This window comes from Monocercomonoides exilis (assembly GCF_001643675.1).
Source record: "Monocercomonoides exilis strain PA203 chromosome Unknown scaffold57-524287, whole genome shotgun sequence".
NCBI lineage: Eukaryota > Preaxostyla > Oxymonadida > Polymastigidae > Monocercomonoides > Monocercomonoides exilis.
Window position 1 is genome coordinate 238,432 of NW_027150602.1, and position 16,145 is coordinate 254,576.

The 16,145-nt window shown below is 35.5% G+C and overlaps 3 protein-coding genes across 3 annotated transcripts; 2 read left to right on the top strand and 1 right to left on the bottom strand.

The window, feature by feature from the left end:
- Positions 1-1,193: 1,193 nt before the first annotated feature.
- Positions 1,194-8,490, top strand: MONOS_11213 (uncharacterized protein; the record flags this gene model as incomplete). The annotated part of the gene is made up of 1 exon (XM_067863724.1): positions 1,194-8,490. The coding sequence occupies one exon, from the start codon at positions 1,194-1,196 to the stop codon at positions 8,151-8,153; it is 6,960 nt and encodes a 2,319-aa protein (XP_067719982.1). The 3' UTR covers positions 8,154-8,490.
- A 1,675-nt stretch (positions 8,491-10,165) lies between these two features.
- MONOS_11212 (uncharacterized protein) lies at positions 10,166-10,444 on the top strand (the record flags this gene model as incomplete). Its single annotated transcript, XM_067863723.1, has 1 exon — positions 10,166-10,444. The coding sequence occupies one exon, from the start codon at positions 10,166-10,168 to the stop codon at positions 10,442-10,444; it is 279 nt and encodes a 92-aa protein (XP_067719983.1).
- Positions 10,445-14,140: 3,696 nt separating this feature from the next.
- Positions 14,141-14,341, bottom strand: MONOS_15900 (uncharacterized protein; the record flags this gene model as incomplete). Its single annotated transcript, XM_067868804.1, has 1 exon — positions 14,141-14,341. One exon carries the CDS (start codon positions 14,339-14,341, stop codon positions 14,141-14,143), a length of 201 nt encoding a protein of 66 aa, XP_067719984.1.
- Between the last annotated feature and the right edge of the window lie 1,804 nt (positions 14,342-16,145).

Here is a 16,145-nt window from a genome sequence, read left to right on the forward strand (position 1 = left end):
CCAACTTATTCCAACAAACAAAGCATTATCTGATTACAAATGATTTTTTCATTCAGGTGATGCAAGGCAGATTCTTATCATTTGTTGTATTTATTTGGACATATTTCATCTCTCTGTTTGACGTTTCTTTTTGTTTGTAACTTTTTAATTTTCATTATTTTTATTTTACAATTCGACAAATTATAATCTGTATCAGCAAATACCGATTCATGGCTGAAAAGAACCAAAGAAATAGCGTTGCCTTGGAACTGTCTCAGACGTTTTCCAAACGCTCACAAAGTGATTATTGAAAGAAGTTTTTTGATCTTACCAATTGTGCAGAAAACCATTATTTATTTCAATTTGATCATCCGAAAAATATTTTATATTTGAATCAAAATTGATTTTCATCCCAAAAGAGAATGCATTTGTTCCTTTTTGCATGTTTGTTTCTTTGGAGTTCATTTGAAGCACAAGATGCCTCTGGCGCTTCAGCATGGCAAAACAAAGGTATTCTTTGGCATTAATATTTTTTGATAAATTGTATTTATAAATGCCAAGACAATTTGTACGATGCACAATTTATCTCTAAGACAAATGGTTGTTATTTCTTTAAACAGAGAAATACATCAGGAGCTAAAAGATTGCAGTCAGGAATATCGACAGTTGTTAATGCATTTTTTGTATTTTCCAATTCCACAATTGGAGTCAAGAATTTGGCAATTGAACATTTATCTTCGCCTTCGATGCATATTACAGATAAATCAACAATCACAATTGATTCCTGCATTTCCCACCAAAAATCAGCATCTCCGTTTCATTTGCAAAGTGGGTCAATCGGCATGGTGAATTTGAGTTTGATCCCTCAAAAGAATCTGAACCCTTCCAGTCTCATTTCTTCATCTGATGATTCAAATTCTGCCATTTTGAGAAATTCGATCATTACAGATCTGACTGTATCATCCTCAGACAATTTTCTGTTGTCTGGAAAGAGCAAAAGTGAACAGATTCATGATTGTGCCTTCAGGAATATTTCTGTGAAATATGATGCGAATAGCGATCATTTTGTGGAACATTCATGTTTTCGAAGTTCAATGGAGAATTGCCTCATTTATTCGTGTGTGAATGCCTTTGAAGGAGGGATCTCGAGTGGATCTTATTCTTCACAGAAGTTTGTCTGCAGAAACACATCAACAAGCTTCGGGAAAAGAGAAATGAATGATCTTCAAAGAAAAGAAAAATTGGACACAACTAGCAGCCAATCCTTTTCATTGTGCGAATGGACTGATTGCACATCTCCACAAGGAGGTGCTCTTTATGTTCATGACAATGAAAATGCTATTCTCAGAGTTGAGAATTCATCATTCACAAGATGTAACGCTTCATTGACAAGAGGGGGAGGAATATATGCATTGAATATCGCTGAATGTATTGTGCTTCATTCAATGTTTGTTCAATGTTCCGCAGCAGCAACAACAAATAATGGGGGAGGGGGAATTCAATTTGAAACAACAATTTCACAGTCAATGGTCGATAATTGTTCATTTTTCAATTGCTCATCGGGCAATGACGGAGGGGCAATTGATCTCGCTCAAGCAATAATTCGAAAACAAATAGCTTTCATTAAAAATTCATTATTTATCTCTTGCGAAGCAAATCATTCAACTGGATCAGCTGGAGGTGCCATTCAACATTGGACTTCGATAGACAAAGCAATCATTTCAAATTGTTTGTTCCGTAATTGTCATTCTATGTGTGGAGGAGGCGCTGTTGGTATATTAATTAATAGAAACAATAACGGAATATTGCTTTATTACTGCTTTTTCCACAATAATACATGCGGAGCAGGAGGAAATGAAATTGCTCTCCATAATTCAACAGAAAACAACATTGATCCAAGCTGCTACTCTTCAAGAAATGCATCAAACAGGGTTAGTACAGACTTATATTCCATTGTTGATAGAAGTGAATGGCTTCGAAACGATTTTGGAATAATGAGATTTGTTTCTTCGACCGATACGCAGCCCAATGCCAAAGATACATTTGCATGTGGACTGAATGAAAGTCATCCTTGCAGCACAATCAGCCATTGTTTGAGTCAACTCATTCCAGAATTAGTGAAGGATATTGAGATTCTCACAGGAACGATTGCAGAGGCAAAAAGCGTGGACTGTGGTGTCAGTTCTTTCACAATATATGGCCAGAGTGATTTGAGTTCAACGATGCAAACAGATTTTGAAGAAAAAGGTTTATCTCTTTTTTCAGTCTCTACAGGCACATTGACTGTCAGAGACTTTGTTCTTGTGCATGACCCTGCTCATCCGAATAATCGTGCCTCAAGGCTATTTGAGATAAGTGGAGCAGGAGAGATGCATATTAGTAGACTGAACATTTCCGCTGGAAGTGGACGCTCAACAGAAACAGCATTCATCACAGAGCTGATCAATATTCAGAATGGGGTATTTCAAATGGAAAACGTGAACTGGGCAAAGACTATTTCAACTGTTTCGTTGGTTTCACTTTCTTCAACAAATGAAATTTCATTGAAGCTTTCAGAGTGCACCTTTAGTGGAATCGAAAGAACTTCAAACGGAGCGGCTGTGATGTCGTTGGAAAACGACAAGGCAAACATCGATCTGAATTCTTGCACTTTTGAAGGATGTGGAAGTACAGAATCAGAAAATGGAGGATCGATGATGCTATGTGTGGGAGAAGCGAATGAAGTGAAAGTTGAAGGCGGGATCTATGATGGGTGCTTTTGTTCAGCAACAGATGGTCTTGGGGGAGGAATTCTTCTTCGATTATTGAATGAAAATCCAAATTTCCTGATATCATCTTCCTTTGGCACAAATACAGCCAAGTGGGGAAGAGATATTTTTGCCATTTCACCCAATTTGGAAGAAACTGCAACTTCAAGAAAAATCGCATGTGTGACAGCCTCTTTGGATTCTGTTGACAGAGTGAGAGGATATGACAATGGAAACAACAGTTTGGCCATTCCTCTGTGCATCTATCTCCTTCCCACTCCAGAAGAAATACATGTGAGAAATCCCGAGGCATCCAATCATTCGCGCTGTGGAATAGTTCAATTCCCTTGCTTGACGATGAAACATTCACTCACAAGACAAACAGGAACAAAGAAAGTTGTTGTGAATGGAATGATTTTGATGAGTGATGAATTGGACTTTACTGATCAAAAGCATGAAATCCGAGGAAATGATGAGCAGAGTGGTTGGACAGTCTCTGAAGCAAGAGAAACGTCCAATTCAGCGATGATTTCAGCAAATGTTGAAACAGAATTATCAAAGCTCATCTTCTCTCTTCCTCCTTTTCTTTCATCACACTCCACTTTTATTTCTTCATCTTCACAACTGACTCTGTCTCAATGTTCTTTTTCCCTTCAAGATCATTCATCAGAAATTTCATTTCTATTCTTATCTATTAAGTCTGGAACCTTGGCTGTTGATTCATTCTCGGCTTCATCAATCACTTTGAGTGGAAATCCGTTGATCTCTTTGTGTGGTAGTGGGACAAAGACCGAGTTAATGAATGCCAAATGGTTGAACATGACGAACTGCACTTTCACATATATAGAAAGAACAGCTGGAAGTGGAGGCTGCGTGAGCATCGATAACAGCAATGATGAAAATGAAAGTGCAGAAGGAGAAATACATATTGAAGAATGTGTATTTGATGAATGCTCAGTGCAGGCTGATGGAAGCAGAGGAGGGGCTCTCAATGCTCAGTTGAAAGAGAATACTCATATAAATATTGTTTCATGCACATTCACAGGATGCACAGCTCCTGCTGGAGAAGAAAAGACCGGCTTTGGAGGAGGGATGGCACTGAAGCTGATTGATGATGGTTCTTCATTTGTAATCTCATCCCCCATTTTTGGTTCAGACAAGCCAAATGTTGCAAAATGTGGAAATGACCTGTTTGTCGAATCATCAAACTTGACAAAGAGCATCACAAACACTTCTCTTCCATTTGTATCTGGGCATCTGGATGGTATTTCATTGAATTCCATGAGAGGGTTTGATGGGAATGATTCAACGAATGCCATTCCATTGGTGTATTTCTGGTTCTCACTTGGCTCAGAGTTATTTGTTGAGGGTGAAGGAAAAGATATGGGTGCTTGCGGATTCTCAGATTGTCCTTGTCTGTCAATTGATTATTCATTGGATCGATTGCCAGGAGGAAATGAAAGGAATATAACCATCATAGGAAAAGGCATTCTTCAGAAATGTGTTGAACTCTGTGGAATCTCAATAAAATCGGATGATAACAATAAGTGTGTTTTGGAATGTCTCTCATCGCTTGAAGGAGCAGAGGATGCAGCAATGAAGATTTCTGGAATTACCGATTTCGAACTGATTCGCTTTGTGATTCCATCATCATTTACAGGTGGAGTCAACTATTTGATGCATGTTGGATCAAGCGAGGGATTGCTGAATCTGAAAGATTGCTCATTCACAAAAAATGAAGAAAGCGGAGAGTACATGATTAATTATGGACTGATCAAGGCAGACGGAGGAACGGTTCAATTGGAATTTGTGCTAACTCAGTCACTTTGTTTTTCGCATGATGTTATTTCTGTGTTGTCAACAACGGTGCTGAATGCGAAAAATCTGACGATGAAGAGTATTGAGCTCGAAGGAGCAAGCGGGTTGAGCATATCAAAGAGTTCAGGGAGAGAGAAAAATGAAGTGGAACAAGATGTTGTTATTGAGTGGAGCATATTCGAAGAAGTCACCCAGAACACAACGGATGATATTCCCATCATTCGAAATGACAATGATGAGCCATTGAAAATTGTTATTAGAAACTCAACGATGAAGAAATGTGGAGGAACGAGGTGTGGAAAGGGAGGAGGGATGTTTTGTGTGCTGAATGAGGGAGGAAGCTTTGACTGCTCTTTTTGCACGATTTCTGAGTGCTTCTGCTCGAGCACAGGAAGAGGTGGGTGGCTGTTTCTGGAATGCACCTCGACAGCTGAGCATCCTCTGAACTTTGAGTTGTCAAATATCACATTCAGAGACAACTCTGCGTTGAGAGGGAGAGATGTGTATGTGAGATGCCACTCAATTGAAACACAGATAGTTGATGAGCAATTCTTGCTGGATTTCAGAGCGCCGTTTGTGAAGGAGCTGGCAATATGGGGCTGCACAACAGATTCCTTTCTGGATGAAGAAGATCTTCTGCTGAGGGTTGTGAAATATCGGAGCGAGACGATATTTGTATCTTCAGTTTCTGAAAACTCAGCAGATAGCAAGCAATGTGGAGAGTTGAGTGCACCATGCCACTCATTGAATCTGGGAGTGCAACATATCATTCCTTCATCGTATTCTCAGCTGTTGGTATCAGAGGAAACAATCATGAACAGGGAATGCGAAGCGAAGGATATGATTATCCACTCGTTGCAATCTCAGTCAGCCGCTTCAGTGCATCTGAACTCAACAATTGATATCAATGAGGGAAATCTCGTTACAACCTCGGAGACTGTTCGGTTTGAGAGATTGAAATTCAACTTTGGCCAGTCGTTTTCTTATTCAGGCAGTTCTGTCATTCATGAAGCAAGTGGACAGCTTTCTCTTTTATTTGTTGATTTCTCTTCTGCTGGATTGTCAAGCAACAATCAGCCTGTTGTTTTTCTTAATTCAACATTGCTGAGCATTGGAAATGGAATTCTTTATGTTGACAACTGCTCAGTGTCACTCCTTTCATTCAAGAAGCCTTCGTTTCTGCTTTGTGGAGATGAGATATCAATGACAAATGTGAAAATGGATAATTTTGAAACAATGGGAAATGTGTTTGTGATTGGTCAATGCAAAAAAGTTGTATTCAATGGAATTGATGCAGATGGAGTGAAATTGTCTGATGGCTGCATCTTTTCAGTAGATGATTCAACTTCAGGAACAATTTCCATTGGAAGCTCCTCATTCAACAACTGTTCGAAAAATTCTGAAGGGGCTTCTGTTCTCTCTGCTTCTTCATCATCCTCTCAAATATCTCTTTCTAATTGCTCTTGCTCAAACTGTTGTTCCATGTCTGACAAAGGAAGCATTGTGGAATTGAGCAATGCGAGGGATGCTTCGATGGATTTGTGCAGATTTATTGGAGTGCTTGGAAAAGAAAGTGAGAATGAGAGAAACTATAATTTTGAAGAAATATGCAAATGGAATGGATCTCTTGTTCATTCAACAAACTCAACAATAATGATGAAATATGTGACAATAATGAATGCTTCATCAGGTGGGTTATCAGTGTCTGCAGGCGATGTGACAATTGAGAAAGGAGAGTTTATGAACAACAATCCATTCATTGAAAAATATCCATCGATGAGAAGAAACATAATTTGCTCAGATTCTACTTCATTGACTATATCCAGTTTGAAAGGAGGAGATGGGTTGATGCCCAATTCTTCTCTTTGGATTTTGAATGATGGATGTGATTTGAGAGGGATAGCAGGAGAAAGGGCATCTCCTTTCTTCATTCCCAGGCTGGAAGATGTTTCTGTGAATGAAAATGGCAGCAATATTGTCGTGAAATTCAAGGGATCACTTTTTGTTCCATGTGACTTGTCATTCAGACTTGTGTATAAAACAGGAGATGTGGAGTTAGTTGAGACATATCAGTTTGAGGAAGATGGTTTCTTATCCGAAACTGAAGTGATTGGAACAATCACATCAGAAAATATTTCAAAGGTTGCAGATGAAACAGAGGTATCAGTGATGATTCTGTTTGGGGACGGAAATAATCCATCGACCACTGATTCTTTCATTCTGAAGAACAAAAGTGAGCCCAAAGCTAATGGAGATGAAAGGATTGTTGAAGGAGGGAAAGAAGTGAAGTCTTATTGGTTGTTGATTGTGATCATTATGGCATTTATTCTTCTTATCATTCTGATTATTGCAGTTATTTCAACAATCAGATGGAGAAAGGCAAAGAATGAAGCAAAAGATCTGAGAGAGATAGTGAATGATACAGTGAAGAAGGATCCGAAGGCATTTGAGATGGTAACGATGGAGATGTCACCAGAGGAGCAGTGGAGAAGAGCAGAGAAAGAGGCAGAGAAAAAGAATGAAGAAAGGATCAAGAAGAGGGTGTATGCGAAAAGCTTGGGGCATTCGGAGTCTTCAGAGCATCTTCTTTCTGAAAGCGGATCAACCGAATACATCCTTGGAAGAGATTCAGACAAGATCCCTCAATGGATGCTGGAGAAGGTTGATGATGAGGAAGAGATAAGGAAGAGAACACCATCTCCATCAATTTCATCCACTTGTTCAACTGATTCAGATTCGACATTTGTTCGAGGGGAGGATTTGTGTCCAACAACCTCGTCGATGTCGAACTTGGTGGATGCAATGGCCTGTTCATCACCACATGAGAAGCTGATTGTGGATCTGAGGGATTCGCTGTTCATGCTTCTTCATGGGAGAAATGAGAAGAAGGAGATGGCAATTGGCACTCTTCAAGAGAGAGAGATGACAGCTGCACAGATCCTGTTCTGGGTGACGAATGGGGCACTTCACTCATTTGATGAAATGGAAAACAAGCTTCAATCCCTTGTCAATTTGAGTCCGCACATTGTGTTGTTCTCAGAGCATATGGTGATCTGCATTGTGATGCACTCAGATTGTTCATCAGACTCAGATACTTCATCCTCCATCTCTTCATCAACAGTCGTGACATCAGCAAGTGATGATGAAAGCGACTCTTTGCCCTCATCTGCCTTTGAGGATGATGAAGACATCAGAAAGGAGTGTTTGAGGTGGAAGGCACCGGAGCTGCTGAATGGAACAAAGAAACATGCGACGAAGAAGACTGTTGTGTTCTCGATAGGGATGATGCTGTGGGAGTGTTTGACGCTGCAGATTCCGTTTGGGGAGTATGAGGCTGAGACAGCTGGAGAGAAGATAAAGAATGGGGAGAGGCCAAACATGGGGATGATCGAGACAAGCAGTTTTGGTGAGACGACGAAAGCGTGTGTGATGCTGCAGGCCAACAGCAGGCCCACGCTTGTGGAGCTGAAGCGAGAGTTCATCGGGCACTTTCCTGCAGAGATGGTGGTTGTGACAGCATCTGATGCGATCGACGATGAAAATGTGAGCGATATTGTCAGAGGAAGCGATATTGGGGGCAGTAGTTTCAGCAACACATCATATCTGTAGTTGTTTGTGGTTGAAGAGCACAAAACTGGAAAAGGAAGAATGATAGAAACGACAAACAAACAGAATGATAGTGGATCGAACTTTCTGAACGATTTGAAACACCAAACGAGGAGAGGGGAAAGAAAGTTGGCATTGGTGTGACGAAGCAGAAACAGAAGTGATGGCATTGTGAATGCTCAAGTTGGTCAGTCGCAGTGAAGAAATTTTGTTGCGGTTTCCGAATCGCAAGCAAAAAGCAGGTGGCTGATTTCTTGGGCGAAAACGAGTGTTTGTTTTTGTTTTTAATTTTAAGTTATTGTTCTTTTTTGTTGAATTGGAAATACAACGGCAAAGGAATGAATGAAAATAACTTTTTAAGGGGAAAACAATTTCGAACAGACAAAAACAAACCTTTGCATTAATTTGTTTTATATATAACAAATTGTTGGAATTAGATGAAAAAAATCTCTTTCAAAGAAATATCTCATATTTTTAAATTGCTATTTATTTTTTTCATCCAAAATTTTCCTCGATTAAGATGAATAAAACTGTAAAATTTCTTTTCGTTTCAAATTTGTTATCATATATGAAATAATCTAAATTTTCCTACAAAAAAATTGTTCCTCTGTCACACGACAAGTTATTAATAAATATGTCCGTCACCAAAAAAAAAAAAAGAAAGAAAGAAAAAATTTTAGTATAATATAATTTAAATAAAATTATATATATGTTAGCGAAAACTTTATCAAAACTATATAAAGAGCTTTGGAAAAAATGTGTTGATAGAATTTGAAATATCTGTCTTTTTCTCATTTGTTAGTGACGGTCAATGACGGTCATTGACAAATTGTGACAAAAAAATACCTCAACTGACATTTCGTGTCAAAAAAATTAAATATTGGGAACTTGATCATATTTATTAAAATTCGACTTTTTCAAAATAAAAAGAATTGGGCATATGATAACTTAACGTGGTCATCGAAAAGTTCAAAAAATACAAAAATTTTAACACATAACTGTTTATAAATATAAATAGAATGCATCCAGGTTCGAAAATATGAAAATCAAAAATGTGTTTTGTGAATTAAAATTAATATTAAAATATTCATATTTATGGGTGTGATCAAATTTGTGCACAAATAGTTTGAAATTCAATATTTAAATATATAAATATATTAAATTCACTTTTAAAAATATATCAAAAATAACAGTTTTTGAAACGAGATGAGTAAGATTAATGATACAAAAGATGAAATATTTTCTATTATGAATATTACAAGGGATAACGACAATATATGGAATTGGTTAATGGAGGTTTTGCATGTGTTTCATCCTAAATTATGTGCAAATTGCAGAACAATCATGAAGGTTGAGAAAGTTGGACACAGAAGAAGATGGAAGTGCAGCAAATGTTCAAAACGTATTTCATTGTTATCTGAAACAGCATTTTGCAGAAGTCATTTGGAAATTAGGATCATAATACAAATTCTTTTATTTTTTCATATTGGAATACAAATTTATCAAACAAGTTTATAAACTAATGTGAGCAGGATATCTGTCAGTTATTATTATTCAATAGCTCGTGCAAGTTTAGCCTCGTATGCAGTGACAAAATTTCAAAAGCTTGGCGGTGAAGAAACAATTGTGGAGATTGACGAAGCCATATTAAGGAAAAGAAAATATCACAATGGAAAGAAAAAAGCACAAATTTGGATATTTGGCATGATTGAAAGGAAAATTGAAGGAAAGAAAGGAAAGTATTTACTGCTACGAGTGCCAAATAGAAAAAAAACACTTTTATTCCTATCATCCAGGCAAATGTGATTGAATGAACGATGATATACTCCGATGAATGGAAAGCATATCAGTGTCTGGAGACGTTGGGATATAAGCATTTAACTGTATGTCACAAATACAACTTTCGTGATCCTCTCACTGGAACTTGCACAAATATGATAGAAGGAACTTGGAGTTTGCTAAGAAAAAGTTTCCCTCGAACAGGAGTCAAAGCAAGATTCATTGATGATTTTTTGATGAGTTACATTGGAAAAAGAGATGAAAATTTGACTATAAATGAATTTCTAACTCGTGTCTTTCAATACAAACCAACAAATGACATTAACGTTGAAGAATCAGAAAGTGAGACCGAGGAAGATGTCACAATGGAGATCGATGATGATGAAAAAAGTGATCATAAAGAAACAAGTGATGATGATGTTCCAGTCATTGAATTTGAAGATAACATGGATGATGATATCGATCCTTTTGGAGCTGGAGATGGAGGTGATGCATCATCGTTTGAGGATGATTAACAATTTTGATAATATCTTTTTCAAAAGCAACTTTCTATATAAAATAGTTATTTCAAAATCAATTTTTTTTTCATTCAATTTGAAAATAGGTACTATTTTTTTTTATTTCTTATTAAAACATAATTATAAAATTATAATGGGAATATAAAGTAAAATAATGTTCTTCTTGAAAACAAAAGATTTCTCAATATTTCGGGGTTGAATTCTTTTTATTTATCACATTATTAACAACTATGCAAAAAAAATCTTAATAAAAACAAAATTTGAGCGACTTCGATAAGTTATCAATAGCCAAGAATTGTTGTATTTCGATTATTAAATTATTTTTTATTGTAATTAAGAATCGTGAAATCGTTAAAAATAACCCTTTATAACAAATCATAAATATCGTGTCAGTCATTTTGTTATTGTTTCAATTTTCTTTTATCATGTCACAGATGTCTATAGAAATACAAAAATTATGGTTCCAAAAAAATACACACTTTATTTGAAGAGTCTGTAATTGTTATGTGAAAGTTTAACATCAATAATTTTTGAAAATAACAGTACACCAAAAATTATCCAAAATCGGAAAACTTTCAAACAGAATCGAAGAACTATTAAGCAAAGTCGAAAGGGAGATAAACTTCATTTTTATTTTTAAAGTTGACAAAAATCAATAAAAGTAAAATATAAATTTTGTTGCGGATATATAATGATATGTGTTATTCCAATATATTTCATCTTTTTTTCGATATTTCTTGAATTTAATTTTAAACAATTGCGAAATAGGAATGAAAAACAAATTTTGAAGAATTAACATCTCATCTCAATTGAAGAACATTAATTCTCAAAAAATTTTAAAAAAAATTTGAAGTTTTTTCTAATTTTTCGAAGAATGAATAATGCATTATTGACTTTCTTCTTTTAAACATCAAAGATGCAAAATCCTTATTTCTATTTAAATAATATCAAATTTTTCTTTTTTTTTTTCTTTTTCTTTTCCTTTCTTTTTGAGTGTATTATTGAGTTTATTTTGGTTTGTAATTTTTAACATTTGAAGAAAACAACTGCACGAACATATCAAAAAATGTTTGCAATGATAATGGGAATATATTTATCTTTCCCAACATTTTCTTAATTGAACATTTACTTTTTCAATAGAAATTTTTCGACTTCGATTGAATCTTTTCAACTTAGAATTATTTTTTGGTGTTCATCTTTTATTTTATCAAGAATTATCAATCCAAATGATTGAAAGTTTATAATAATCCACATTTCTTTAAATATTCTGATTTTTTAAAAATATCACATGTGTATTTTTAAATAAAAAGCAAATAAAACTGTTTGTTTGAACAAATAGTGAAATATGATGAGAATGTTTCAATTTTCATCAAGAATTCAAAGAGAAACATCTGAATTCCATTTTCGACATTTGTGAGTTTTCGAAAAAAAATATGTGTGGACAAATAATTATTGTTGAATGTGTATTGAAAAATGAATCACAATATGAAAAATGAGAAAAGAAAAAGACAAAATAATTGATTTATGTGTATCAAAGTATGAAAATTTGGTTTTCTCATTTCACAAAAATGAGTCATTCAAGTGTTCTTCAAAGACTTTTTCAAAAAAAGAAAGAAAGAAAGAAAAAGAAAGAAAGAAATATTCAGTTAAAAAACAATCAAATTACTGAAGTATGTGGCTGATCCTTTTTGAAATCACACATTCTTTCGAGTTTTGATCAAAATATTAATCTTAATAGGATTTTGAAAAAATGAACGATATTGGAATAGACATGCATCATATGAAGATATTTGTGAGGAGATATATTTTTTTTTCGAATATCCTGTTTAAATTAATATTTTGATCAAAACTCGAACGAAAGCATGATTTCAAAAAGGATTCAGCCATGTTCTGTTTTGTTTGAAATATGAATTTTTGAAAAAAAAATTTTCAATCAAATGAAAAGTGAATCATATTTATTATATTTTTAAAAAGAAAATTCTGAGAATTAACAATATTTTTATTCACTAAAAATTGAAATCTTTTAAGGAAGTTTCTTTCTCAAAAAATAAAAAATAAAATTCACAAAAAAATAAATGCTTTGCTTTTAAAAGACAAGCGTTTCAAAATCATATTTTTCAAAAAAAAACATGGTCTTATTGTTTTTCAAATGCGTAAATGGAAAATAAAAAAACAATGTGTTGAAACAACATTATTATTTTGAAATGAGAATTGATAGATTATTTGGCATTATTTTTTATGCTTTTATTGAATAAAATAAAACCAGATAAAATGTGAAAGTTATAAAAAAACGCTTTTAACATATTCCTAAAAATCTTCATTGTCCCAAGCATAAACATAAAAGTTGTTTCAATGAAACGCATCACATTCCTAACTTCTTTTCATTTATTCGACTTCTTTCCCTATCCATTCAACCCTTCCATCCCTTCCTTCTCACTCACTCAACCCATTCACTTCAACCACCTCTTCCTCTTCTTCCTCTTCCACCAACACCAACATCAATTCAACCCCCTCCTTCTCCCTTCACTCATCCCTCTCCATCCACTCATCCCTCTCCATCCACTCATCCCTCTCCATCCACTCATCCATCTTCAAACACACACACAACCCCATTGATGGCGCCATCCTCCGTGACCTCAACAGCCCTTCTGCTTCTCTCTCTGCCTTCAACTCCTCTTTCCTGCACCAAACACGCCCTTCACCAAATGCTGCTGTGGTTCATGATGGAACTGAAACACAAAGAGCGAAACCTGGAAGATTGGACTCATTCGATCAAAACAGCCATCGCTTCGAATGGTGCTAATGGAACGATTCAAACAGCGGAGACAATTGGGGTGGAGCACTTTATGTTGTTTGTGTAAATGCAAATCTCGGAATCACTTCTTGTTCATTCAACAAATGCTCAACTTACGGGGAAGGAGCAGCGTTGTTTTGAAATGCTTTGTTGAAAATTGACATTATAAAATCTAATTTCACAAGTTGCTCAGCTGCTAATGGTGGAGCTGCGAGATTAGATAATCCGCAATCATTTTCTGTTTGGACATTTTCAGAAAACAAAGTTGAATGTTGCTCAATATCTGGTTGGTGCGGAACTGGTTGGTATTTTTTTATTGGTGACTTTTCTTCAAACGGTCAATTCCTGTTCACCAAATGCAAGTGCATTTCAAACACTGGTGGTGATTCAGCTGGTTCTCTCACATTTTCTTATCCTCCACAAAACAAACCAAATCAATTTTTAGTCAATGATTGTCAGTTTATAAACAACAAATTGACAAGTTCATCAACTTCCTATGGTGTCGCTGCGCTGTGTTGCACAGCAACTTATTCCTGGTTGAGCGGAAATAAATGGGTGATCATTTTCGAAATCATAACTTTTTTCGGAGTGTTGAATTCATTGATTTCTTTTGAACATGGCAAGAAAATTATATTTTGCACACTTTTAGAATTGCAATTGTGACAAAATCAAACGTTTGCAATGCATTCATGTGAATTTTTTTGTAAATGGTGCGATAATTATTTTTTGTTCACTGACAAAAATGCTAAACAAATTTTCATAAAGAATATTTTGGCATTATAAATATGATATCAAAAATAATTACCCAAATTCATCACATTCTGCTTCTTCGATGGCAACACCGCAACTAATGGCAGAGGGAATGATGCGTTCTTCAGTGGCAATGCAATCACTCAATCTCAGTTTGAGAATTGTGGTTCAACAACCCCAACACAAAGAGTCTGGAATGCAGGAACAGCTGACAATGCAGTGTATAATGGCTGGCTCCCTCTCATCGCCCAGAATAAAATCGTTGCCAGCAATGGAACTGATGCTGATGCCTGTGGCAGACCCCAACAGACCCCATGCGCCACCATCGGGTATGCCATCACTGGCTTCATTTCAATCCTCCAAGACTCCTCTCTCATCCTCCTTTCCTCAATATTTGTTCCAACTCAAACACTCACCTTCAGCGCGGTTGACACTAAAATCACTGGAAATGAATTACTTTATCTTATTTAAATATGATTTTTTGACCATTTTCCATATCATATAAATATCCAATACCTATCATCTTTTTTTCATCAGATGTTTATTTTTTTCAATCAATCTTTAATCTCCGCTCAGATAAAAATATTTCTTCTTCATTTCTTCATCAAATTTCTCCTTTTCATCAAATACAAATTCCGCTTGTTGCTTTTAGGAATCATCTGTTTCTTCTCTTCAAAAATGATTTCTTCAAGCACATTCGAAGGTTTTCCACAATTTATAATTTCCTCACCTTTCTGATTCAGATGTCAACCTGATATTCGTTCCACGTTTTTATTAGATTTGTCCTTCAATTATTTGTTTTCATATAAATTATGTTCTCCTCATTTAATCATCCTCTCATTCCATTGAAGGCGCATGACGTTGTGAAATTTGTCGAAGGTCATCCTCATAATCATTCATCCCAAACATCCTATCCTGTCCTGTTCTTTATGTTTTCTGTGCCTCTTTCAACTTCCAAACCAAAAAGTCAGAGGCAATCTCCTTCTTTTAATGAATGTCTTCTGATCTGCTATTCTGGATCAAAATGTCCCATTTCATTGCCGTGTTAGGTCCGGTTGAAATTCTGTGAAAGTGTGAATATTTCTTTTGCGCTTCCTATTTCAGCAGATTTAAATGCTTCTCGATGAATTTAATGGAAGTTGAATGAAATGGAAATAGGAATTTTTTAAATTCGTTCATCGAAGAAGGCGTTGAAAAAGAACATGATGAACACAAATTTAGAAATGAAGGTAGATGCTGTGTGAATGTTCGAATTATTGAGGAAGAAGGAGACGAAAGAGAAGAAGAAGAAGCAATATTTGACTGAAGAAGATTTAGTGTGTTTTTGGCTCTGCGGTTCATGACAGGGGTGCTTGTCGCTGAATAAGCAAATGAATTGTGAGAAGGCGGATTTTGTGTTTGTCAATCGAAAAATGAGGAAGATGATTGATTGAATGAAGGAGGATTATCTGAAGAAGAAGAAGATGAAAAAGAAGGAAATAATGTGGAAGAAGAAGAAATTATTGAGAAGTGTGCAATCAGTCAACTAACATTCCTGAAATAGATGATGAGAACGCTTTGCGTGAAGTCGTTGATTGGCCAAAATGTCTCGCTTGCTGTATAAACTTCTGATTGGTTAGAAAAACTCGATCACTAAATTATTGACGAACAGATTGTGAAAATCAATCTTGCTGTATTTCTTCAAAGTCAATTCACTTTCTTTTCGAATTTTCCTTTCCTTTCCCCTCAAAAATATAAAATGAAGATATCTTTCAATTTCCATTCCTTTCCATTTTTCCTCTTCCGTTCAGCTCACAAACTTCTCAGAAAATTTCAATCCTCTCATTTTCTTCATCTTTCCAGTTGTCTTCCAAATAATCTTCTTCTCTCAAAGAATACCCCTCTTCCAATCGAACACTTCATAATATTCATTTTCTTTCCCGCTTTTACACTCTTTTATTTCTTTTCAAAATCCATTTCTCCAATCAACAATAATCACCTTCTTCATCATCACCAGTCACTTCTCTGCATATTAACTTCATTATCTTCTCAAAATCTCCACTTGCTCTTCCCCACCCCTTTGCCTCAGAATTTCTTCCTTTCAAAAACCCCTCTTGAAATATTAACATTCCAAAAAACTCTCAACTCCCACCCCCTGCCACAAAAATTAAACTC